Raw genomic sequence first — 26,272 nt, 5'->3', positions numbered from 1 at the left:
AAAGGCTATTTCATTAGAAGAAATGCTCGGTTTAATTTTTATTCGGCTTCGGACAATAATTTTTATTTCGGTGCATCCCTAATCATGACATGCCTGAAAAATGACAAAGATTCTCATGTATATAGCCGCAGAAAAAATTAAGAGACCATTCCAGTTTTCATTTAATCCGCATTTCTAGATGTATTGTGGCCATTTCAGTCCAGTGTCTGTTGAATTTTAACAAAACAACAAGTCATCCAACAGCATTGTGAAAGACTCATAGCAAGACAAATTGTGATAAAAATCACAAGGTCATCACAAAAAACATATTTTTGAACTTTTCCTAAAAACACTTATGACTGATTTACTGCTTAAAAGTGAGCCTGAACTTGTTTTCTTTGCAGGATTTGAGCTCTGAAAACACAGTGCATCTTTTCTGTTATTTTAACTTGTTTCTCCATGCAAATAGAAAAAATTATCTTATTTCAAATATTGTTAGGAAAACAAAAAATGATCATTTTACCTAAACACATACCTATAAAAAGTAGAGTCAGAAAAACTGAAAATAATGTTGAATTGCTCTCCACAGCTGAATATACAATGTAATAGTGTTAGAGAGTTTTCAGACTACACGCGATAGAGCAATGTTTTTTTTCCCATTCCCCCATGTCGACCTGCCATTAAACGCACCGTCCAATTAGATTTGAGTTTAGTGAACGAATTCAATAAACTAGCTTCTTTTGACATTTTGGAAAAAACTTAATACATTCACAGGCTAAATCTGACACTGAGCTGTTATTACATTATTAATGTGTGAATGTCTGAAATATGAAACCAAATCAAGCAGCCTGATCTTCTCACCTCCCCCATGACAGCGATGGGCGTCTCTCCGGTTGCCTGGGCGACACGGTGCTCTACCAAATAGAACATGTATTCATCATAGAGCAGACGGATGAGATGGAAGGAGCCAAAGCTGGCGGCCGAGCGCAGAGTCAGATCTCTGATCACCATGGAGCTGTAACCAGGGCAACGGGAGAATTTCATCATACTATAGTAAACACTGTCACACATAAAAAAGCCACAAATCAAAAGCACAGGCGAAGATGCCTCTTATTACACTTAACACTCTAATAAGACCCATTACTGCCAAGATTTGTGTTTATTAACAAGTTCAGCAATCTTACTATCATTTAGGGACAACTTAAGAGACATTATGATGGTTGGGTAAACTTTACTGTACCTGTAGAAAGACCATTTGAGGAGGAACTGGCGGGCGGCGCGGGGGAAGCTGGGACTGCCTTCATAAGGTTTTAGCACCTGGTTGACGACATTCTCCAGCCAGGTGGCCCACTGATCCAGAGAGCTCTGCTGCTGCAGGGTCACTTTAAAATCTTGCTCTAAACGCTGGACGACGCTCTCGTCGCACTGACACACCCAGGACGCCTGCTCCTGTAACACAAAAACACACAGCGTGAGACACTCACAATACACTGTAATGCTTTTAAAACCATTTAAGCACAGGCACAAGTCAAAGGACCTGAACGTTAGCAAAGTCCACTCGGTTGAGGTCGCTGAGCATCTGGTTGATCTGGGAGGTGTTCTGCAGGACGGCACGGGCCGCTTGCGCCAGGTGATTCAGAGAGGTGTACCTGCGCAAGGTCTGCGCAAACGCACTCACTACGGCTGCCTGCGCATACAGAGTAACAGAGTATTACATCAAATAATACTAATGGAGAGTATTGAATTACTCTATCTGTGCATTTTTGTTTGTTTAAAGTCAGCATTATTGAATTATACCTAATGCAAACCAACTGAAATGCAAATAACACTTTACAATTATTTCCCATTTCAGAATCACATGTTTGCTCATTTGTATTTTCAATGTTTTTCGATTGTATTATTTTCAATATTGTATTAAAGGAAATATTGTTTGATCACTTTATTAAACACAGTATTTTTTAACCTTTATAATAAAATGATATCATAATATTTTAATACATTCTTTCTAATCATTGACATTTTTTTGTTAGATTTAGCTTGTATTTCTTTAAACATATTTTCCTTAAAGTGTACACACACACACACACACACACTGTACCTTAGTGCGAACAATCTCCTGCGGAAAGTCACTCATGGCTGATGTTAACCAACTCTCCAAACTCTTTGCAAAGTTTCTGATAGCTTGGGTGAGTGTACCTGCAGGATCACATTTGTCATAAGTAATGCTCATTCTTTCTGCTCACAATATATCTGCAACACTGATCCTGGAACAGCTCACTGCGAGTGTATTCCTATAAATACTAACTGGGAACAGGCCGCAGTACATCAGGGATGAGGATCTCCACCAGTGCCTGATACAGGATGTGATCACAGCTTCTCATCCACTGTTTGATTGGTTCATATTTACACAGAGCGATCAGCTTCTCTCTGGGGAAACCTCTGATGTCTTCCATATCCTCTTCACTGCAAATAACAAATGCCCACAAAAACATGTTTTCCAAATTAAAATATTAAAATGTCAAAATTTTACATTTTACAAATGTTTAAATATAACATTTTTGTAGTCTTATTTGTAAGAATATTTGGCACCTGTTGGAAATAGTGGTTGCTCCGTCACTAGATGGCGCTGTTGAATACCAAAAGGTCTCCCACAGCTTCTCTATGAGATGAAACTGCAAGTTCATCACAACATCAAGAGTCGCCTGATGGAGAAAAAACAAAATTTGTTTGGAAAAAAACACATCCAAACAGTAAAACGTCTTGTAAACCATACCTGTTAAAACAAATATATTAAAAGAGAAAGGTGGAACTTGATGACAAATACCGAATGATCTCGAGAACGCTCTCTAATGGGTTAAGACAACATTTGTGTGATGAGATTCTGATCTAACACTAACTGAACACAACCACATACATAATCTTAAATTCAGTTTTAGGTTGAACTAAAACTTTAGACGGTGTGGTACGGGTGGCACGAGGAAACAAAAGAAGGTGTTTGGCTTTATTTCAGAGCAGAAGTGAGACTGTGTGGTAAACCGTCTCGAGAGTGATTCACACTTAGATTTCAGATTCTGGATGAGGACACACACTATTGTATCCAGTTACACAGCGCCCTCCTCCCCTCGCTGGTCACATGCTATGTTTTGGCTTCCAACGCCAGGTCACCATGACAACCTTGTTTACCGTCACCCCGGCAACCGTTTAAACACAGCACTCCAAAACAAAAAAAGAGAAAATTCTCTTTCTCCGACAAACAAGCCATCGTACCTTCATCAAAAAGAGGAAGAACAGCACTATTCCCTGACTTCCAGGAGACAAACGGTCATTTTAAAGTGTGCTTTTAAACTTACATCCAATCTCAGATCACAAACGGCAGTCGTGTCTTAACACCAAAAAACGTAAGTTTACAAAAGGACATTCACAGAGACCGCTATGAGTCGTAAGCAAGTCACTTCCTCAAAAGTCGACACGTCAGATTTGTTACCGATTTAGGGATCCGTGATCGGCCAAACTATATGTTTTCCCAAAATAGCATTAATACTGCTACTGCTACAAACCCGACAGACAATTTAGCATGACGTAAACAACTCGTCCTGCTTTGATCTGGGACATATTCATTTCTTTAGTACAAATGGTATGAGAATTGGTCCAACTTGTACTTGTTGTTGGTAGTAAAGCTCAAGAGTAAGCTTAAATCTGTCCATTCAGAGGGTATGAGAAGAGCCAAATAATGAAGGCGGTGAGAAAAACCTGCAGCTCGCTACAGACGCACGGTTAAGATTCTGCTAGCGAAGGTTAATTGGCAAGACAAAAAAACCCTGAGAATTAATAAACACAGAACAAAAGATGTGCGGTGGACAGGGAGGCCGAGAGAGAGTGCATGAGAGCACGGCAGCAATAATATTAAGACCGTGAGCTCGAAATGAAGATGGGACGAATCCATCTGTCAGAATATTGAAGTGCTGTAATGAGACCAGCTCAAGGAACATGTCAAACCAGAAAAACTCTGTCGGCACGGAGAACAAGAAGGAAGAGGAATACTGAGAAGGAATCCATCAACGGCAGTGGGAGAGAGATATCCATTGTACACAGCCTGGCTGCACAAGCTTTGGCAATATGAATGATTATTTCTCATGCCAAAAAAGCACATTTAAATTGAAACTGAATTACGAGTTTTTTCTTTCTGCATTGAACCTCATCCTCGGCTGTTAAACTGCTCTGGCAACAGAAAGGTAGTGCTGTTTGTCCTGTCACTCTTTATAGCTTGTTGAAAGTGAAAGTATAAATTAAAAGCAAAAACATCTCAGTTTTAAAGCATTTAGTGAGAATATATAATAGAAGCTATATAAATGTTTTAGTTTAGTTTTAAACTATAATGATCATTTTAATGTATCATGGGATGTTTAACCAAAGTAAATTAGACATGGAAAACATCTGACAACTGTGAGAGGTGGAGGTGTTTGTGGTGTGATCCTATTTAGAAAAATGACACACAACAGAATGAAAGTTATGATGTCAAATGTGTTAACTGCATGATGTTTCATTTTGACCGACCTAATAAGATTTGTGACAGAAAACTGTTTTACAGAAGGCTGTGAATGAACAGTTTTGACATTCTCTGGTAAATGTTAATAGTGTTTTGCTTATTTATGCCGTTACTCATGGTGGAAAATATGTGATGAATAGTTGTTTATTGCAAAATAAAGGGACACTCAACCCGAAAATGAAAATTGTGTCATAAATTAGCCCCTCCCCGTTCCAAACCTGAATAAGAAACAGAATGGTCTGTACTAGGGATGCACCGATATGTACATTTTTGGCCGATAACCGATAATTCTTTACAACTGCTTTTATTTGAAAACATTGACTGCAGAAAACAAGCTAAACATTAGTTGTCTTTTTGTCCCCTGAAAATCATGTTCCAAACCTATTTACACTTGTTAACTGTTCTTTAACCTTCTAACTTTTCTGGTCTATTTTTTATTTAATAAACAAATTATAGATGTTCTTCTAAAGCAACCCAGAAAAGTTTTCTTTATAGTCACATGTCTAGCAGGTCTCAAAACAGACAGCATTCAGAGAGCAGTTTGATTCTAACAATAGGCTTTTGTTTCTATGATTTACACATTTATAAATACGTTATCTACATACTGTACCTACATAAAAAATGTTTTGCTAATAGCAGCAAGCGAATGATCACGACAGAAAGATACTGTACAGTACTGTGCTGTATTTTAACAGAGCAGTGTGCAGCTAAAGAAGTTTAACCAGAGGAAATTATTTTTGTTAGATCGGCTATAATATATCGGCCTAAATTTTATTAATTTATTAATTATTACTTATCAGTCAATACCGATATGGCCGATAATTTATCGTGCATCCCTAGTCCGTACCCATCACCTTTAGCTATCAGGCCCTTGTAAGTTTCAGTTTCTTTCTAACATAAGGCTAGCCAGACTAAGTTGTTGTTGTTGTCTAAACCTTTTGCGATAACAACGTAATCCTAGTGCCAGGTCTTAGGGGTTTCTCCAGACCGCATGTCCGGGTACAACTTTGGGCAGAAGCTCTGGTCCAGCACTGGAAAGCGGGCGTGATTCATCTATACTTTATATATACTATAGCTTCAAGTGGAACGATACAAAGAGGCATTAAAAATGTATTGGTTTTCATCTCAAATGTATGCAATACCTCACAGTGGATCCTATAGTTGTTCTGCAGTTTTTTAACATCATTCAAGTTGATTGACTCAGGCAAAGGACACGAGCCGAAATCAGGAGAGGGAAAGGGCGGCAGGACATGGGACACATCTGCCAAAATACACACATACATACAATGTGAATATTTCCTAAAGTTAAAATGCAATTAAGAAGGATTGTAAACTAGTGGGTGTGAGTGTAGATGAATTTGAATCTTTCCTAAGAGACCGGATAAAAAAAACACCATGCCACGGGAGGTTTACCAATGTACTGCTGGTGATGCTGGCTCTGGGCGGCCACACTCTGCTCTGGGGTGCTGGACAAGTGCTGAGAGCTGCTGTTCAGACTGTCTCCCATCCCATCCATCTTGTGCAAGGGCTTAAACCTGGACATAAAAATACGTCACAAAATTTACAAGTAGACTAGAATTCACAACTGAGAAAAAGAGATTTGGGGAGAGAGAGGGAGATGAAGGCTACGTATGCTGGGATTTATGTGTCTGAGAAGAGAAGACGAAAGTGTGAATCAGTGAAGGGAATCTTTTACGCTCAAATCCAACAAATTATTCTGAAAAAAAAAACTTTGGCTGGATGCAAACAATTAAGCCAAGATGATGATGACATGAAACGTTGAGTGCAAGTGGGAAACAAGAGAGACCGACAGAACGATTGTGTTCACCTCTGTTTCTGATGGACAGGCTGTTGTCTCATTGCCATGTACTGTGTGTCCTCCTGCAGGCGGTTGAGAGGCGAGTCAGGCTTCAGACGAATGCCGTAATAATGGTATTTTGAGTTCCCCCTGAGACACACACACGCAGAATGAGCCATTGCATTTTTATCCCCTTAGCATTATCCCGGCAACCCCAATCTCTCCATCAACACACCACAGTTTGAGACTGAATGTGATTTATTTCAGCACATCACCTCATGATCATACTTTAAGTATTACAGCAGTGTTTTCAGCAGACCGAATAAACGTTCCTCTGTGCTGCTGTGACTGAATCTATTAGTGATTCAGAGCCTGAAATGTGGTTGTAGCCCTGGCTATAGTCTGATAGTGTTTGTGGATTTAGTGGGGTTCTCGGGTTGTAGCTCTTTATCTGACCTGGTGCCAAGTCGACGCGTGCGAAGACCCATGAACACAGAGCGGATGAGTTTGCCGAACGAGGCAGCGTTTACCGGATCCAGTTTCTGCTCCTGACAGTGTCTCAGGTAGTGGTTATACAGAGAGCTCCGCGGCAGACTCACTCCCTCAGCGGTCTCATAGTTATCCAGCAACCACTGCAACTGCGCAACAATGAACACAAATGGACAGCGATCTCAAACCAGATCATGAATACCACAGTCATTTTTTAACTTTAAACAACAAAACAAGCATAAATAAACAAATCACACAGAACGAAACACTTCATACATATTCGTATTTATTATCATACATATTCGTAAGGGATGGTGCACCCAAAAATGAAAATTCAGTCGTTCTTTTTATTTGTATACATTTCTTTGTTCTGTTGAACACAAAAGAAGATATTTTGACTTTCTTTGTGTTCAGTATAACAATAAAATGAATACAGGTTTGAAACAACTTAAGGGCCATTATGATGACATCATTTATATTTTTGTTTAAAACTGTTAAAGTGATAGTTCACCCAAAAATGAATATTCTGCCATTTACTCAACCTCCTGCCATTTCAAACCCGCCACTGTCTTCTGCAGAACATATCTGCAGATATTTTGAAGAATGTAGGAAATTGGTTTTGTGTCTATAAAATAGAAGGGAATGGGCACCGATGGAATTATCATATTAGCCAAAATATCTGAACATATGAACAAAAAGACGAGTGGCATAAGTGACTTTAGAATCTGCAAATATATTTAAAGACTTCTGCAGGGGTGGATTGTTTGGGCCAACCAATAACCGAGGTAACAACACGAGAGAGGGAGTGTTAAATGGTTACATTTGAAATGTGGGAGATATCTACAGACTTTGAAGCAAAAACAACTAATAACCTAATATGTGAAGATTAAATTAGACCGTCCACCGACACAAACATACATTTACGTTTATGCATTTGGCAACCGCTTTTATCCAAAGCGATTTACATTGCATGAAACTATACATTTGGTTTTTGAGTATATGCAATCACTGGCATCAAAACCATGACCTTGCCGTTGCTAGCGCCATGCTCTAACCACAGAGCTGCAGGACAGCATAAACAGCGGAGTTACCTCAGGCTTTGTTGAGCCAATACAGCACTCTTAAAAGGAGGATCATTGAAAATGTGTAAATATTCATAACCGTGGGCTGAGGTGACTGTCTTTATGCTGAGCTGTACAAATGTGCCGGTCTCAAGAGCTCCGAGCCACTTCAGGTTGTTAAACATCTAACACATTTCGACTAGGATCTAAAACCCCTGACAAATTAGAACTTGCGAAATTAATCCTTTAATGTAAGGTTTATGTGTGTGTGTTTGGTGGAGGGGTGGAACATACAGCAACTTCTTCTGATATTCAAATTCTGGGCCTTAAACTCTCATTAGCATCACACGAGCTGAAACACACACACACACACGTTCAGCCCCTTTCATGCTAACTGGATGTCTCTGGTGTACATGTGAATGCAAAAGTTCGAGGGCAGTTTAACCCCAAATGGGCAGTTTTGATAAAAGCATGCTTGCATCAGCGGTGAAAAGCAAAGCAAAAGAAGCAGGCAGGAGAAATAAGCTCCCGTACAGATTTTGTTTCCCGATTCGAATCAAGCGGTTTGACTTACATGGCTGTTGAGCAGGCTGCTTTTGTGAGTGGCAATCCCATCTGACTTTTGGAGGTTTTCGATCGCCATTTCAAGCTGAGGAAAAGTAAGGGCATGCGAGACATGAAACGGGGGGACGAGAAGAAAGAATGGAGGGGGTGGGATGTGTGGGGGGACAACAAAGGAGAACACACACAAAAAATAAAAGGAAATCAGTCTGTTAGCTGCAGCCGGATTTTGAGCATTTCTATTACAGTCTGTCAGTAATTGCAGCCACATTCATTACAGGTGGACAAAACGCATGCAAATGTGAGGAAGTCGGAGGGTTACGCCACTCTTCCGTCTGTCTCGGCCTCATATATTGTAATGAACTGTACACGCGGGGAACAAGGTCACGCGCTACCCTCAAACACACGAGACATTCTGAAATCGCACGGTTATAAACAGCCTGTTTATAAACATATCACCTGCATGGGAGAAGGATTTAAGTTTCCAATACTAGACGGGGTTTAGTTTCTCAGCAATGAGGTAAAAGGATGTCTCTCTAAACTTGAAATAAAGTGAGGCCTAAAAAGATTAAAGGAATAATAGAAGGAACTGGGAGAAAGATTTGGCAGAGTGGCAAACTTAGAAAGAGACAGGGTGGAAGAAAAAAAATGGCATCCCGCCAAGTGTTTAAAAGGCTCCCGAGGGCTCTTGGCCAAATGGTAATGAGCCCCAGGGGTTGCTTTGTTTCGGAGGCCACTCAAGTGTCTGTGAAAACTGCTAAAACAAGGTAGAGCTGAATTATTTAGAGGCATTTGCCTTCTCAAGCTCTATTCCTGCCCCAGGACCACCTCATAAACTTCTATATGACAGATGATATGATAAGACTATATGACAGAGGCTATTATTGTAGTATTGTACAGATTTAACTGACACTCTGAAAAATGCTAAAATATTGGTGTTTTAAAGGAATGTTTAGGTTTAAAACATTCAGTATTGACCGTTTTAGTGACATGTTGCTAGTACAATTTTTACTTGTTTTTTTTAGAAATGCATGTTTACTGTAATCCACTTATGATGGAAGTCTATGGACAAAGCATTCCTAGTGGGGTTATTACCAAAATTTGTGGTACCTGAGCTGTCTAAATGGTCCTGGTATGACTTGCAACATTTAAATGATATCACAGGGTTTAGTGGTTTAAGCTATAACATGAGATAGAAAACTGGATATAACTTATAAGAGTTTAAAATAGCTTACTAAACATTTAATGAACAGATATAATGTCAAAGTCCTGTAGTTATAAAATTGCCCCATCGGAAAAAAAAATTCTTTGAAATAAACTGAAGGATGAGTGCTATTTGTTTCAGTGGCAAAACATAATTCTGGAATTGCATTTTTCAGAGTTAGCATTTTTCAGTATTTTCCAAATACTCAAACTTTCACAAAATCTCAACCCCTCTCGCATATCACAAATGGGTCAGTCTTACAATCTATTAGGGGAGAGGACCGTACCATTGCAGATGAGGAGCGGGATGAGTGAGAGGAGTGGTGACGGCCGCTCTCCATTCCACCGTGGATCAGGTAAGCACTGCCGCTGGAAATTATTTGACTGCCGCCCACATCCATGGCGATGCCCACCATGCTGTGAGAGGGCACTCCGCTGGCGGACGAGACAACGGTGGTGACCTGGGTGCCCCCTGCTTGGGAGTCAAAATAGGTGCTTCCGCTGCCCTGTCCGTACAGCTGGGAGTCTGGGTTGTAAGAGTATGCAGTGCGACTATAGAAAGACAGAAGAGAGTGTGCACGTGAGACTCATGTATTCTTGATGTTCAGAAACTTAACACAGATCCCATGAACTCATTTTTCGACAGCCATTCATAGAAAATAAATAACTTCAGCTTTTACCTACTAACCTATTAAACTGTCAAATGTTTAATATCGTTGAACTAGCAAATTAGCAAAAAGGTGACAAAATATATAAAAAGATCAAATTAAATAAATAAAATATCATGAGCAGGCACCCATATTAATTACTTACATTGTTCCATTGGGATAGACCGCCTCTCCCCCCTCCACGTACTGCACCTGAGACTGGTACACATGCTGGACCTGTTGTACCTTCAAAGACACACAGAAACACGCATATGAAGATCAGATTCAAAAACCACTGCGTGACTTCTGACGTCTGCAAATATACATTCTGTAAGTGAACTGAGGTTCTACATTCAGATTGCAGGCAGCAGAGGGCAGTGAGCACAAAGATTCACCTCGACAATGAGAGACACCCCCTCAGGCCGGAAAAGCAGTTATTAGCGTGTTAGTCGCGACAGCTCGGGCATGACATGCGTGAGGGTGAAGCGTGTCTGTGTTTCGGGGCTCTGGCAGTATGCTGTTGATATTACAGAGCTGGTGATGCAGGGACAAAGACAGCCGTGAGAGTGACAGAGATACGAAGAGGTGAAAGAGATAAGCCGGAAATGTTGCGGGTCGTCAAGATGTGCAGTGATTGGCTGTCCTGTGTGTGTGTGTGTGTGTGTGTGTGTGTGTACCTGCTGAGGGACCTGTTGAACTCTAGGCACGGGCAGCTGCTGCGCCTGAGCACCCTTCTGGGCAGAACCAGTGGTCTGAACTAACACACGCTGCAGGTGAGGGACACACACATACACACAAACTTGAGAATAAGAGCCTCTAATTCTTGAAATGTCCCTTGAAAGGTGAAGCGTATCTATTCTGGAGGTTAAAATACTTCTATATCAGTATAATTTGGGGGCCAGGAAATCACTTGTATTTCTCAACTGTAATGTGTTGGATAAAAGTGCCTGCTAAATGAAAAAATGTAAGTGTAATAATAAATAAAATAAAAAAATTATATTCTGTCATCATTTGTTACATATCATGTGATTCAAAATCACATGAACCACTTCTTTTATCTGTGGAACACAAAAGAAGATATTTTAACAAAGGTCTCCGAGGTCTTGGGTTCATACAACGAAAGTCAATGGGGTCCAGTGTTATTTAGTATTGTCGTTCTTCAAAATATCTTCTTTTGAAAATAAACCTCAGCGTTTCTACCCAATACAATTTTTTAGAGCTTAATGTTAACTGTAAAAACGTATACCAACTATAAAAATGAGCAAATAATAATAATATCTTTTTTTAAATGTATTTCAATGCTAATTTTGTCTACTTTTAAAATACTGGTCACCTTGATCCCCCTTGAAGTCAGCTGGGGCCCCCTTGTGGGCCCCGGCCCCCCTGTTTAGAACCACTGGTTGAGCCAGGTTTAATCTCTCCAGACTGCTGGGACCTCAAATGTTCTTCTGTACGTGTGTGACAACCGAAATTGAATCTATACACAGAGCATGAATTGCAACGAAAACAGCATGGCTTAAAGTTTTGTACCGGTGTCAGTCAGAAGAAATATTATGTAATACTCAAAACATGAACCTAAATAATATAAAGATGGGTTTATTTGACCATGTGGTTGACCCAACCCAACATGTCCGTCACAGCTCAGCTCAACGTCACTGCAAATCATTTCAATTGGCTCTGACAACTGAAGGGTGTGGGTGAGGAGAGATCTTTCATCACTTCAGATGGATCCAGCGTGTACTGAAGTCATCTTTACCGAGATTCAGACCGATGAGAGAAGAGCTACACTAAAGCTCTGCGTTTCTTCAAGGTGGCAGAGGATTCATAATAATTATTATCTGCCTTGTTGTTTTACGATGTGTGATAGCGTGTCATACCGAACACGTTTACCTGTTGTGAGGGGGGAACAGGCTGAACCACAGGCGCTTGGGCTGAGGTGGACGTCCTTAGTGCCACCGTGGACGCCGTCTCTGAGCTGCCCTCTGACCGCTGCATGTTTCTCCTAAGAAAGAATTAAAAGACAATAAAACACCACATCCTAAATTTAAACACTAGGTACAATAAATAAAACGTCTTTATAATAATGCAAATTGGGATGCCCCAGCCAGGGTTGCATAATTGAATCGGAGATGCATCAAGTTGCTAGAGGGATCACAGCAGCTCACTGAAACACTCTGCACATTCGTCAGCCATCATCACTGTGCCTTTTCACACAAGCCTCTATTACAGGAGAAGGAAGAGCTCGAACCAGCCAAGTCAGACCAAGTCACCCACAGCCCCAGCAGGCCACTCACCTCTGAACTCAATTATGTGGAAATGAACAAAGGAGACATTAACAATCATATCACAACCCCGGTTGGGCTCCTACCGGCTGGGAGGGGATCCAGCTAAAGCGTAGAGCCAAAGAGTTTTACGCTGCAGTCAGGAGCTCAGTTCAACTCATACGAGCCCTGATGCAAGATTAAAGAGGATAGTGACACAAATGGAGACCAGACGGCCTCTTATGGAACAAGAGAAAAACTAAACGGAACAAGAGAGGAGACAGCACAGGATTTTGGAAAGAGTTAAGGGGTGGAAAAAACAACGCCCCACACCTGAAAAAAAAAGAAAAACTAAAATGGCAATGAGGCTGGTCCCCCCCGCCATGATACTGATGATCTCCAGCAGTTGTTTGGAATGAACTCCGTCTCTAGGGGCTCCAATAATACAGCTGATATGAGGAAATTCCTCAATGCTTTGTAAACGTTTGTCGGTTGCTATGGTGAGGGATCCATAGCAACCATCCCTAACTCTACCACCCCAACCTCCCCCCATCTCTAGCGCTATTCTTTTTTAAGCTCGTGCGCAGGAACTCTGTAGTGGAGGAGAGACAGACGGACTCAGAAGCATGGAAAAAGAGCTATGGGAGGCCTGTCGATCTCTGTACATCTAAATAAGCTCTTAACCTGCCTGACAGCAACACAGATCTTTCGTTCTGCATTTAAAAAAGCAATCGGCAGAGCATGCAACTGGTCCCAGATCAGCAGTTAGACTGCGTCCCTGCATCGATCCAGAGGGCTGTCAAGAGCGAAGGCTGATCAGAGACCTCATGCGTTTGGAGAGACCCCCTGACTGACAGTTTGTAGTTGAAGCTTACAATGGAGCAACACACAAAAACAATACGCTTAACATGCACGATTTCATCTGCGGAATAAAGAAAAGCGGCTAATTGTGTTTCTGAGATTAGTAATGTGAAATAATAAATTCTCAAGTGTCAAGCTCAATTCAAAGGTAAATTAATTGAAGCTGAATAAGGACGAATAAAACTGTCTACAGTGTCTAAAATAAAAGAAGTGAATGAAGATGAATTTAGTTGGGATGCACGATAAATAATCGGCCATATCGGTATCTGCCGACAAATTTTTTATGTTATCGGTGTGAACATATAAAAACATTATAAAATTTAGGTCGATATGTTATAGCCGATAAATCATAAATAATTTCCTCTAGTTAAACGTTTTCGGCTGCACACTGCTCACAGTTAAAATACAGTACAGTACTATATTTCTGCCATAATCATTCCCTTACTGCTATTAGCAAAACATTGCTGATGTAGATACAGTATGTTGACACAGAGGATGAAGATATATAATATCTGTATACATTTCTTTGTTCTGATGAACACTTAGAAAGATATTTGGAAGAATGCTTACAACCAAACAGATCTTGCAGCATGTAGGACAGCAAACCTACAAAGACATTTATACAGATTTGGAACAACTCGAAGGTGAGTAAATGATTAGGGCTGCAACAACGAATCGATAAAATCGATAAAAATCGATTATTAAAAATGTTGGCAACGAATTTCATTATCGATTCGTTGTATCGCGCGACTATAACGCGCGCCACATGTTTGAGTGGCGTGAGCGTGGCGTTTCTGTAGCGGGTCAGCAGCGTGTCAGCTCTGTGGCGGCTGCGTCGTGTTTTCTGTATCTTTGCACACCAGCACCGTGCCTGACGCGGCGCTGGCGCGCTGCTGCTGCTATAGGTGACATAGAGGGAGGCCGCCGACAGACAAGGGTCTTGTATTCACGACAAGTTTAAACTTTTTTCACATAACCTACACCTTCCAAAATCCGAAAAATGAGTAAGTAGGCTGTCTGTTTATTTAAATAACATTTCCAAATGTTTTGTAGCTTTATTTCCTGATGTTGGACCGTCACTCAGATGACACACTAGACTACGTTGTTATTGTAGTGTGTCATATTTTTTTCCATTTTTAATCACATTGTTAAGAGCATAAAAAACAAAAATAATTCAGTCACCAATACTTTTTGGGGTTTAATACGAACCACAATTCGTATTAAGATGATTCTCAGATATGTTATTAAAGATGTAACGTAATCAATTGATGCACGAGTTTACTTTATGCAATATGTGTTTAAGATGGACATAAATTAATATTCCCATTCAATGCAATGTATCTTTTCATTGGATATAGCCTAAGCATTTTCTTGGAGGAAGATTTTATGGAAAAAGGTAGTTAATTGGAGTATTCATTTGCAACATTTTAGTAATAATATCTCATACTTAATAGGAATATTAATGTATAATTTATTTCAATATTCACTTTTTGTTTCTCCAAAAATGCATTATAAACATGATTTAAGTCCTGATGTTTTCTACAGTGGACATGTAAACCCCGTAACGTGTAGATGTTGGTTTAATGAAATTCAATTTGAAAATACGTTCAAATAAATGATGATTAGCTTTCAAACATCAAAATGGCATTCATTAATATGTATTCGTGTACAAAATTACATATAAACATCTTTTCCTATTCTATTTTGCCTGGAAACGCTTCCAACACGCTTGCGTGTCTCGTGAAAAATAGGCGTCGATTCAATTCCTAGCATGCACGCGTTTTCCGTGCGGCTCATCTCACGCAGGCAGTGTGCAAGCTCTAACCTGTTAACATGGGAGCCGATTTAAAAACGGTCACGCCAGGCTTCTGAGACGCTCACGCCACGCATCTAGTGTGTCACGGGACTAAAAAAAGTTGATCGCGCCGCGCAGCATAGCGGAGAAAAAATAAATTAAAAAAGCAGAGCGGAGGTAGAGGAAAGACCATCAGAGAGACCCGAAAAAATTCCAGAAAAAAACAGCAAACCATGAGAGGCTTCTTGATGGGAAATGCATCATGTAAACCACAGCCAGCTGTAATAATGATATAATAAGTAATAATAAAGCTTTTGAAATATGTTTTGCAATGTCAGTTCTATTTTTCAATAAAGGGTTGAAAATGAATGCTTTTAAAAATTTGTGTCCGATTCATCGATTAATCGAACAAATAATCGACAGATTCATCGATTATTAAAATAATCGTTAGTTGCAGCTCTATAAATGATGACAGAATTTTCATTTTTGGGTGGTGATGTATCCCTTTAAACCACGTGCATATGTTAGTAGTGTAATCCTCAACACTGACTAAATAAACAATAAATAAATAAACTAAAGACTGTGCTAAATCCAATCAATCAGCAGGGTTTATTCCGTTAAAATCCAAAAGACTTTGTCTAACTCTCACCTGAGCCAGACTGTTTTAAAAAAAGTTTCATCAAAACTCTGGGAGTAAATAGTAAGTGCACGCTTAGATCTTTTAAAAGAAAGGAATTCGCCCGAGGGGTGTTGCATTGGATATAAATACGTTTGGTTGGCCCAGACGCAGTTATCTTTGGAGGCGAATCTTGCCTACCGCTATTATTCCTACTGTTAATATTCTTTACTGTAAGCCTTCAGGTGTTCCGAGAGAAATCAACTTCAGCCTGTCAATCAGCGTACTGTTGCCTAATGTAAAGCTAAGATAAAGTAATAGTGAATTAAGGGCAGTTTTTGACAAGCAGCGCCACTTTCTTGACTTTGCGTGAGCTTCCAAGAGAAGGTTAAAAGCCACACGAATTCCCCACCAGCAGCTACGAGCCGCACAAAGGCAGAAAAACAGTGGGAGCCCCGGCACTTTGGTGTGAAAAGCAAGAGAGGCCCGTCCTGAATAGGGTTGTGCTTTATTACAGTACAGCCCAGACTCCACGCCGCACGACACAACCGCTCACCTCAGCTAAACACAAATGAGCTATTAAAGACCGCCAAAACACAGCAGCGATTTCCTTCTGTTCTCATTAACCTGAGTTTAAAGGGAGTGAGACCGAAATCCTTTCTTTAGCATTAAACAACAAAGAAAACACACCGCTTTACCTGTTAATAAGTTAGTGTTGAGAAAAAGGTTTAGAGACATCCGTCAAAGACAGATCGAACTTTAACAGCACTCGATCAGGGCAAAAGCACATGCAGATGTTCAATTAAAAACAGGAGCCCACAGTCTTGGCTCTTGTTTGCACTGGCCCACATTGTTTGCAGAGCAACAACGGTTGCTAGTGGCAACACCGTCCACTCCCGTTTCCAGGAGCCTGTTGCTATGCAACCAACAGAATACTTCCCAAACCAAACAATGCCATCCCCCAAGTGATCCTTCTATCTCACATTAACTAGAAACTTAGAACAATAAATACATAAGCTATTACTCTGACCCTGTAAGGGGGGACGGGGGGTTCAGGGACTGGGAGGGGGAAACCATGTGCCTTTACAGCAAAACGTTTACAGACACTGTACAGCTAAACTTTCTTGTCTTTTTATTTGGTAAGTTACGTGGTCAAGCTGACAGGGAATGTTAAAGCCATCTTAAAGAAAACATTAAGACAAAAAACGAATAAACAAAAGCGACCCGACACTCCAAGCACAACAAACACTTAGTTGGAAAAGTATTTTAAGGCTTTCGTTTACTAAGTAATCCAGACTGTCCTGACAGATTTGCAGCTTGGAAATACACTATGATTGCTTTTATGACCCACCGGAAGCTTCAAACTGTCGTGCAATAAAGCAGAAGCACTTGTTGCCATTAAAGGGCTGTCTATACTGTACATCTGCGTCCAACCAGCTCGGCTGATGTTTCACAGATACACAGTTAACAAAACACACACAAACGACACAGCAGGCTGCCTACCGCTTAAAATATAGACATCCGTTTAAACCAGCTGACAGAACAAAACAAATCTTGAAGCTGTAGATTATTTACCAAGATGTGTCGTGGGGACTGGTTTTGGTTAGAACTAAATTGCAGTTTTATTTAGTAATGTGTGTGAATTCACACATAGCACTGTTTGCACACACAAAGAGAGGAAGTATCTCAGAGAGAAGGGTTTGCAGATGGCAGTGGATGGTCACAATGTAAGTGGTCATCTGGACCCTTTGTCAGATTAGATCCATTCGAGCTCTTCCAAAAAACCTGCAGCTTTTACTTGATGTTCTCTCCTTAATCGTCCACCAAACACACACATACGCAGAACCCTCAATCTTCAATTGCCGTCGCAACCCCAGTCCATCCATCGCCAGCACGCCACAAGCAAAGGGCTCTGCACTGCAGCCAGGGAGAATCGGTAGAGCGTTGCCATGGAGACCGTTTGTTCACACTTACAACTCTACAATCCCCCCCCCCACCCTCCCCCGGTAACCCTTTCCAGATTTCCGCACCACCCCCAACTCGGAGCAGAGGATGATTCTGAGAATAAAGAAAGTGGATTGTAAAACCGAAAGCTTACGTTAGAAACAAAGACAGAAAAAGAGTACAAGGGGAAAGACACGGTCATTAAAGTAAACTGTTTAATGGTTTTGTAGGAGTCATTTCCCTGACAAAATGGTGGAACTCCAGTTTCTGTTGTCACACCATCTTGTTGCCCATGGTGATACAAAAACAGTCTCTCGCTACAAAAAGGTGCTTCAGGGTAAGTCTCGCATTTCACAATGTTCTCCAAGTAGGTGCCCGTTTCGGGCGCAAAAATATACATAGTGGTTACTACACCCAGTGACACATTAGAAAACCTGTTGAGGGAAAATTACCTCACGAATGTGATGGATCACAGTTACTGCAGCGGGCTTGCTGCTGCACGGATGCAACAAGTTCCAGCTGGCAAACAACCCACCAGATAAAAAAAGACTTCTAAATGCATCAAATGCAACAGCTGTTTTTGTATGCATATCTACATTTGTTATTATGTGCAATAAAATACAGCTAATATTGTATGCATCTGGCCATTTCTGTTTGAAGAACCTAAGAAGATAACCAGACGACCAGAGATAAGTGCCAAATGGCATCAGGTCAATGGTTACCTATAAAGTGGGATGCGAAGAGAAGGCAGAGAGAAAAAAACATCCTAAAGTGATTCTGTTCCACCACATTGTCTCCACATTACGTCTGCTCTCCAGAGAAAAACCTCCACGTTGGGATTTCGGAGCCGCGCAGGCAAAGTAATCTTTTCTTTATTAATCTGAAAAAACAACACAGCCTTCTCCATACCTTCTGCGATTCATTCGGTTGCATCTGAATAGACGCCCTTTAACATGCTCTGATGACCGATCTCTACAGCTGTAAATGAAAAGCGTCAGCTAGACTCCATGTGCTGTTGACATTTCAACTTCTTGACTTACAGTCGGTCATTATTACCGTCTGAAAGGAAACAGCCTGGATGAAATTTGCCTGTCAACACGCTTCTACCCAACACACATTTTAATAGAAAGATCGGCTCATAAGCTGTCTTTCCTTGAGTATCACATTAGGCAATCCAATAACTCACATCAATGGTTGTGGTCGATCTAATGGAAGGTTTCTCTAGATCATGCTGGCCAAATCTTTAGAAGGACATGATGGTTTTTAATATCTGTTATGAGAATTCCTGTGAGCAGCTGCATAAAAAACGATTGAGAACTTGACTGCTTGCAAACAGGGGAATTTTTTTTTAATAAACAAAGACTTTCCTCAACAACCTGGCCTTGACCGATGGGGGAAAAGGGGCCAAGCTGACTGTTTGACCAGTATTGCATACAATAGCATAGAGGGCAAAGCGAGAGTCACGCAAGGTTTGGCCCCCACAGAATCAACAAGCACTTCCTCGTCTTCTATTCAGGTGCATATAGAGACGTGAATGGGTATTCATGGAGTAAAGTGCACATCTGTAGTCAGGCATAGTTTGAGCAAAGCATGATAAATACAAGTTTGTTAGCTTAGGTGGAGAGAAAGTGCTGAATAAGAGCTGTTTTTCTGTGGGTATAAATGTAACGAAGTGACCTTCTAAAGGATGAATAAGTGGGTGAATCCTGATGCTACAAAGGGTGCCAAACCTCATAGTAATGGATATTAAACAAAACAGAAGACAGAAATTAAGTCAGTAAAATAAGACATAATATTTAGTTTTAAAACTTTATCAGATTTTAAGGACAACGTTAAAAGAAAATTGAAGGAAAATGTATCCAAACGTTAATCACCCTCGTGCTATTTCGACCTGAGTCACATTTCCTTTGAGGTCGACAACAGAAAACTGGGGAAAGGACAAAAAACAGCTTTGTGTAATATGCAACAGTTAAAAAGGAGGACATTACAGGGACTGTCCACGTCTGAGGATCATGAGAGACTGAGAGAGACAAGGCCATTGTGATGCAAATGTCACTGCCCAGTGTGCTGTTTGTGGCAGGAAATTTAATTAGCAGTTGTACGGCTACGATACAAAGCAGGTGGAATGTAAAGAACGCCCGACGAGGAGTGGTTTGAGACGAAAGGGTGGGGGGGGGTTTAAACGCTGAGGGAGAGGCTCTCGTGAGCAACACATTTCAATCTTCAACAAGTCTCAACCTGCTTCTCAGACATCTCACAGCCAAGTCACACGTTTTCCTTATCTTCAAAAAAAGACAGCGTGTTTTTTATCAACTTTACATATTATTCATCAGAAAGAGTGGCTTAATGCAATGTAGTCCTGAGGGCGAACAGAGGTATTGGCACTAATATGATTAACAAAATTATATTGAACAAGACTTTCAAACTATTGAGAAAAACAAGTAGGGTTTCATGGCTGGTTTCCAGGGTGTTGCTATATGGTTGGTAGGGAATGTTTTTGGCATGCTGCCAGATCAGTTGCTAAGGTTCTCTGGGTTGTTAAGTACTAGCCCAAGTAAAAAAGCACCCCAAAATCTGGGTTTTAAACATTTGATGTTTCAATGATGATTTGTCCACCTATTTTAATCTCTTTTAAAGTCTTAAAGAAACAAATCACACAAAAATGAACATTGCTTAGTTGTTCCAAATCTGTGTAAGTTTCTTTTTTCAGAGGAACACCGAAACATATATTTGAATAGAATGAAAATGTCTTTGATTTCATGAACAAAAATTTAAATATTTTGAAGAATGTAGGAAAGAAAACAGTTCTGGGGCACTGTTTTTAACTACCATTGTAATTTATTTTACTATGGTTGTCAATGGTGGCCAATAAATATTTGGTTTTAAGCATTCTTCCAAATATCTTTCTCTTTGTTTGTGGTAACAAAGAAAGTTACACGGATTCGGAAACAACACAAAAGCGAGTAAATGATGACAGAATTTGTATATTTGTGTAAACTGTCTCTTTTAAGTTTCCTCACACTAAATATGAGCAATGGACCATACTTCTTTGCTCTCTCTCAACCAGTCAATTCTGTATTACATTACAGAGAGAAGCTGTTTCTGTACGTCTGTGTAAATGATAAGATAATGAGATAATTACAGCCATAAACAGGATAACAAAACATGATGATTATGATATCTATAGAGACAAAAAAGACCAATGATCAACAGTATTGGTCACACTGCCAGGAATAATTCTTTATTTCTAAATACACATTAAACAAACACATCACAGTGCCAAAATAGGTTTCACTTTAAAAACAATTCAATTTTGCAGCTATAATGTATTTTTTCCTCCAATTAATTAATCTCTAGTTTTGAGTATTATTGCACTAGAGCAGGCCTGACGCTGACACGCAGGGCGCAGGCCTCACAGTGACCCTTCACAGCACAAGGGCAGCTGCCGGACGGGTACAGCAGTGATCTGCTTCTGGCTCGGCATCTTCAACACGGGCTAAATACAGCACCAGCTTAATCATGCGCACATATACACGGGAGAGCTGTATCTGGTCATCTGCCTCCCCTCCCCCATGATGCATCCACATGCACAAATACCTTTCACAGGGGACCACTGCAGCTGTTTGCATGTACTATAGTCCATTAAAAGCTCAGTACGGTATAGGATTACAGTAGACCCTGGTAAAACAATCATGAAGTCTCCATGATGGCAGAAGATTGAGAAGGGGAGCGGAGAGGAGATGAACTCTGACACAGGATACAGGATGCAGGAATGGTTCTACATGAGCGCAGACAGATTAGCGTGATGTACTGGGGACTGCCCATGCATACACGTGCATGTTCAGATGTAGGTATACTACCTCGCGAATACACTTGATGTTATCACTTCCTGTTGTATAAACGTAGATAGTGTGGCCTGATTTCCTTAAATGATTTAAAAGTGATCATCCATACAGATGTTAAGAGAGCAATACGTAAAACACCTGCTTGTGCTAGTGATGCTTTTCCAGGGCGTGGAAGAGAAAACCGGAGACATCAAAACCCACATCACAGCAGATATTTGGCATAAAACAGTGATGGGTGATTCAGTGATCAGAGTAATTCTGTTACTGTATATGCATCTAGAGTCTAGATGCTAGACCTTCACCTCCTTTGCGAGCTGGGACTGTACGTCCATCACCACAAACAGATTGAAGAGTTGATTAAAAACCACTGACTTTTAAAAGAATAACACAGCACCCCCAGCCCAGCCCCTATGATTCCAAAACCAAGGCTGTATTTGTGTATCAAGTTGCCATGTAAACATAACAGCTGCTAGGATCTGGGTTGCACAGAATTCCATTCCCATTCCTTTATTTTTCTTTGTGGTGGGTGTGTAAGCAAATTATAAGCTTGATTTGGACTATGTTGCATTATGGGGCTTTGTCAAAACAAGTGAACAAATGTTTTTAAATTTGCCATCTGATTTACAGCTAATCTCTTTCTCAGATGTGCATTACAAACTAGAGATATATAAACTTCACAGATATCTGTGGTGTTTAAGGCAAAACTTTAACAAACACTGGTTATGATATGCTTTTATGGCAATTCACAGCAACTATGATGGTTTAAGTTTCGTTCATGTTAATAGAGTCACATGACCGAGAGTAACCGCAAAATATAGTAGCGTCAGCGAGAACTAATACATTTTCAATATCCTACTTGCCTTTTAATAGGATAAATGTATTGTAATATCACATTAAAACCACTGAAACAGTAAGGCGGAGAACTACAATTAATTAAATGTCACTTTATCACAAACCCCTGCATCCTGTTGTCTTGAAAGCAAAGTTCTCAAGTAATATTTGTCAAGCTGGCATGACACAGTCCTCAGATTACATCACAGCATTGATACACATTAAACACATCAGTCTAGTTTAATTCACTGAATCTGTTAATGACTTGTAAACAACCTTGTTGTGTTTTGGGGGAAACCTGTGCAGAAATCATAATTATTTTGCAATTTCATCTACTGCCAATGGTGGCGCACACTTTTGATCTCTTGTTCCTGGGGTTCCTTGTGCTTGGGGGCAGAGCCTCACATGTTGCCCATTGGGTTACGACGTCCTTTGGCAACACACCAAACTACTGTACCCAAGCTTATGCAAACTGACAAAATAATTTTGATTCTGATTGGCCATCTACGTCAAACCGAGGAAGTGGTCAGTTCTACAATAGTGTTGCATGCATTGCGAACCACACAAAATGACCTAACTGGACATCACACAGCCCAGGAAGCAGAGACCAGCCGCATCAATAATTAACTTCAATTACATGAATAATTTCTCCTCTTGCCTGGAAATGCACCTGTAACAACATATATTTTATTACAGAAACCGGATCTTTGGGCTTTTGGAGATGTCACATCGTAAGGATGTGTTTGGGGAGAATTTCAGAGCTCAGTGAAGCCCTTGACAGACACGTCGGAAGCTGAGCTCAGGGGGGACCAGTCACACACACACACCCTTTTCAATGTGACAGACGAATACACCTAATCTTAAACATCCCACAACCAGCGCTGCAGGGAGAGTGAAATAATGGAAACCATCCAAGCATGATGTTATGGATAGTGAGGAAAGAGATGGTCAACTTGAGGTACATGTTGCATCAGGATCTGTCTCTATGCCAATTATCATCATTATCGGGCAGGCTTTCAATAGCACGGACACTCTCGGCTGAAGAGAGATCAATAGAGAGGCAGAGCCCAATGAGGGCCGACACCTGGACCGCAAGCTTTTGTCATGAAGAGGGCTCATTACCAGACTCTCTGCCGAGCAGGTGTAACATCACCACGGCGACACGTTGCAACTTCAGAAAAATTACAGCAGCTTTGGATGAGCACAGTCAAGCTGTTAGCGTCAACAGCCAGTCTGATCTCATTAGGGAGAATGATCATGCAAATATATATCTCATTTGCTCACAATTACTACAGTATGGTGCTGCACATCACTAACGTCATTAAGAACTTTGAAAAGGCGGAGGGGGATGTGAACCAGTGACATGTAACTGGTATCAAATACACATCACATGTATTAAATAAATGTAATTGATTTCCTATTTGCTTAAGAAAAGAAATGGACGCACAAATCAATAAGGCATTACACAATAAAGTTTAATACAAATTTAGATGCATGCGCAATAGCCGCTTAAAACAGTTCAGTGAGTTTATTCTTGTCTGAGAATAAACTTGTCTTGTAACCCATAAGGAAATCCTTAAGGATAATACAATTCATCTCAATTTATATTTCATACATGCACCGATTGCATTTCACCGTCAATTCTCGAGTCTGATTCGTTATTAGATTTATAACAAATATCTGTTTTACAGATCGGGTTTTAACGATAGGCTGCAAGACAAGAGTTGAGATAACAATCTTGATATGATCTGCGTAAATGACGGAAATACATTAAAACCGGCCAATATACAAACAGACATATACCATTGTCTAAATAGTTTACGAAGTTTGTAACCCCGATGACGCTTGTATATCAGACAGATCACTTTCGATGGCCACCGCTTCTCGTTCTTTAACAACCTGTTGATGCGTCCCATCCTGCAACTTCTGGCTCAAATAAACAAGACATGACTCAAAACAATCTACGATGTCATGTTTCCATTTTTGAATATTAAAAGCATTTTAACGTAAGTTGTCTCTCGGAATCAGCGGAAATTCACGCGCTTTAGGAAATTAAAGCGATTCGCGAAGTGAAGCGATTGCGGAACAAGGCTGTTGAACTGCTCCTGTGTCTCCTCTAACAGATTTGGCTGTTATTAAAACAGTTTTAGCTTTTCGAAAAGTTTGCCTTCTCAGCTGGTTAGCAAGTTAGCTCGTACCTTACGCCATCAATTCGTGACATACGTCTCACAGACGTAATAAACAAGACGTATGACATTTGACATACAGACAGATCACTTGGGGTTTTCGCCCAGTATCGTTAAATAAACTGATCAAAGTTGGCGAATCAGATGAGCTAACCAACTAGCGCGCTAACGTGATTCTAACAGACAGCGAGGAGATCAGGGCGTGAAAACACGTCCAGCTGCACATTACCTAACCTTCGTGGCCTGTTTAATGTACATGAAATTAATTTCGATCTCTCTAACCAGTAAAAAGATATTCACCTCAGGCTCCTGCTTAGATCTGCCCTGGCTTTACTGTTCTTTTCCCTCTCTCTCCTCCAGTTGCGGCTGCTGCTGCTGTTGCTGAGTGTTGCTCCCGTTGGTAAGTAACTGTCTCCACGACTACAGTCACTATGGCGAGCGGGGGTCTCGAGGCAACTGTTGCTATCGTCCTCCTCGTACGTCAAAGGCTAAAATGCGAGAGTGGGATGGGCCACGCTCAGGCTCCTCCTAGACCATTTTACTCTTGGCTTAACCGGTTAATGTTTGATTCCCGCAGTGAGCCGCGCAAAAGCGCGCTTCCTTTCTGTCCGCCAAAACTTTGTGATTTTACCGCGAAGATACCAGATTAACTGACAAAAAGAATAAACCTGACTCTCGAATGATTTACGTGTTTAACCGGTATGGGTCACCCATTTTTCAGCAGCAATGTTGTTAAAGTGTGTGTATACAACCTTAAAAATCTGGGGCGCAATCCATGAAGTCTTAAAATCGTCTTTTTATGCGTCTCTTGTTAGAACTGTTCGTGCTGTCAGGGCAATAGTATGCTGCATTTCCGGGACCGCATTTCCAGGACCGCATTTCCAGGACCCATTTGTGTGTTTTGTTGTGTGTGTTGACAGTCTCTCTCTCTCTCTCTCTCTCTCTCTCTCTCTCTCTCTCTCTCTCTCTCTCTCTCTCTCTCTCTCTCTCTCTCTCTCTCTCTCTCTCTCTCTCTCTCTACAGCCCCAACATTACATACATGTTAAAGTGAACATGTTAAAGCAAATCTCTCTCTGTCAGCAACTGATGGAATAGGGGTTAGTTTTGTGTTGTTGATGGAAACATTATATATATATATGTGTATGTATGTATGTATGTATAGATACATTTTTGAATCGTTCTTGTGTCTTTCCTCTCTACAACCTTTTAAAAGAATCCGGCTGTAATTTAGTAACTGCTGGTTCTGTTTGATTCCATCTTCATTTCACCTGATAATGAGCTAATAACTTAAACTTAAGGAGGTTAATCAATATACAGTACATTTCAAGAAACTAAGACTTTCAAATTCATATTTTAGAGTAAATTCATTTATTTAGATTTACAATTGTGACTCTAAGCAGGTATTACATACTTTGTAACTAACATTTGGTGTATTTTAAATAAAAATAAATAATGCTCCTGAGATTCATTATATTTGATAACATAATATAGCCTACAAACTAAACCACCAGGGTCGTAGAAATGCGGCCCTGAAACTGCAGCCACCGCTACATCATCCGTTCTTTAGCTGGTGCTGTAGCCTGTTACGAAAAACTAGGGTCCTAGAAATGCGGCCTCCGGTTGTGCAAGAAAAACCCTTCTCATCGATG

At 40.5% G+C, this 26,272-nt stretch overlaps 1 protein-coding gene across 4 annotated transcripts in view; it reads right to left on the bottom strand.

The window, feature by feature from the left end:
• The window catches only part of rfx2 (regulatory factor X, 2 (influences HLA class II expression)), a 28,006-nt gene extending 2,808 nt beyond the window's left edge, over positions 1-25,198 (bottom strand). The window contains exons 1-16 of one of the 4 annotated variants that reach the window (XM_079467605.1): positions 24,924-25,100; positions 12,175-12,286; positions 10,962-11,051; positions 10,451-10,530; positions 9,925-10,189; positions 8,448-8,522; positions 6,780-6,961; positions 6,354-6,473; positions 5,939-6,060; positions 5,668-5,786; positions 2,569-2,681; positions 2,285-2,442; positions 2,078-2,175; positions 1,517-1,666; positions 1,220-1,428; positions 841-994 (exon numbers count right to left, since the gene is read on the bottom strand). In XM_079467605.1, coding sequence (XP_079323731.1) covers positions 841-994; positions 1,220-1,428; positions 1,517-1,666; positions 2,078-2,175; positions 2,285-2,442; positions 2,569-2,681; positions 5,668-5,786; positions 5,939-6,060; positions 6,354-6,473; positions 6,780-6,961; positions 8,448-8,522; positions 9,925-10,189; positions 10,451-10,530; positions 10,962-11,051; positions 12,175-12,279 — 2,040 coding nt within the window. In that variant the 5' untranslated portion in view covers positions 12,280-12,286; positions 24,924-25,100. Of the gene's footprint in view, positions 1-840; positions 995-1,219; positions 1,429-1,516; positions 1,667-2,077; positions 2,176-2,284; positions 2,443-2,568; positions 2,682-5,667; positions 5,787-5,938; positions 6,061-6,353; positions 6,474-6,779; positions 6,962-8,447; positions 8,523-9,924; positions 10,190-10,450; positions 10,531-10,961; positions 11,052-12,174; positions 12,287-24,923 lie in introns of all 4 variants that reach the window. The other 3 variants (XM_079467607.1, XM_079467606.1, XM_079467608.1) reach the window with 3 other exon arrangements.
• Between the last annotated feature and the right edge of the window lie 1,074 nt (positions 25,199-26,272).

The sequence above is a fragment of the Barbatula barbatula genome (genome assembly GCF_947034865.1).
Source record: "Barbatula barbatula genome assembly, chromosome: 11".
Taxonomy (NCBI): Eukaryota; Metazoa; Chordata; class Actinopteri; order Cypriniformes; family Nemacheilidae; genus Barbatula; species Barbatula barbatula.
Note: the sequence above shows the minus strand (reverse complement) of the source record. Positions and strands in the feature narration are given on the sequence as shown.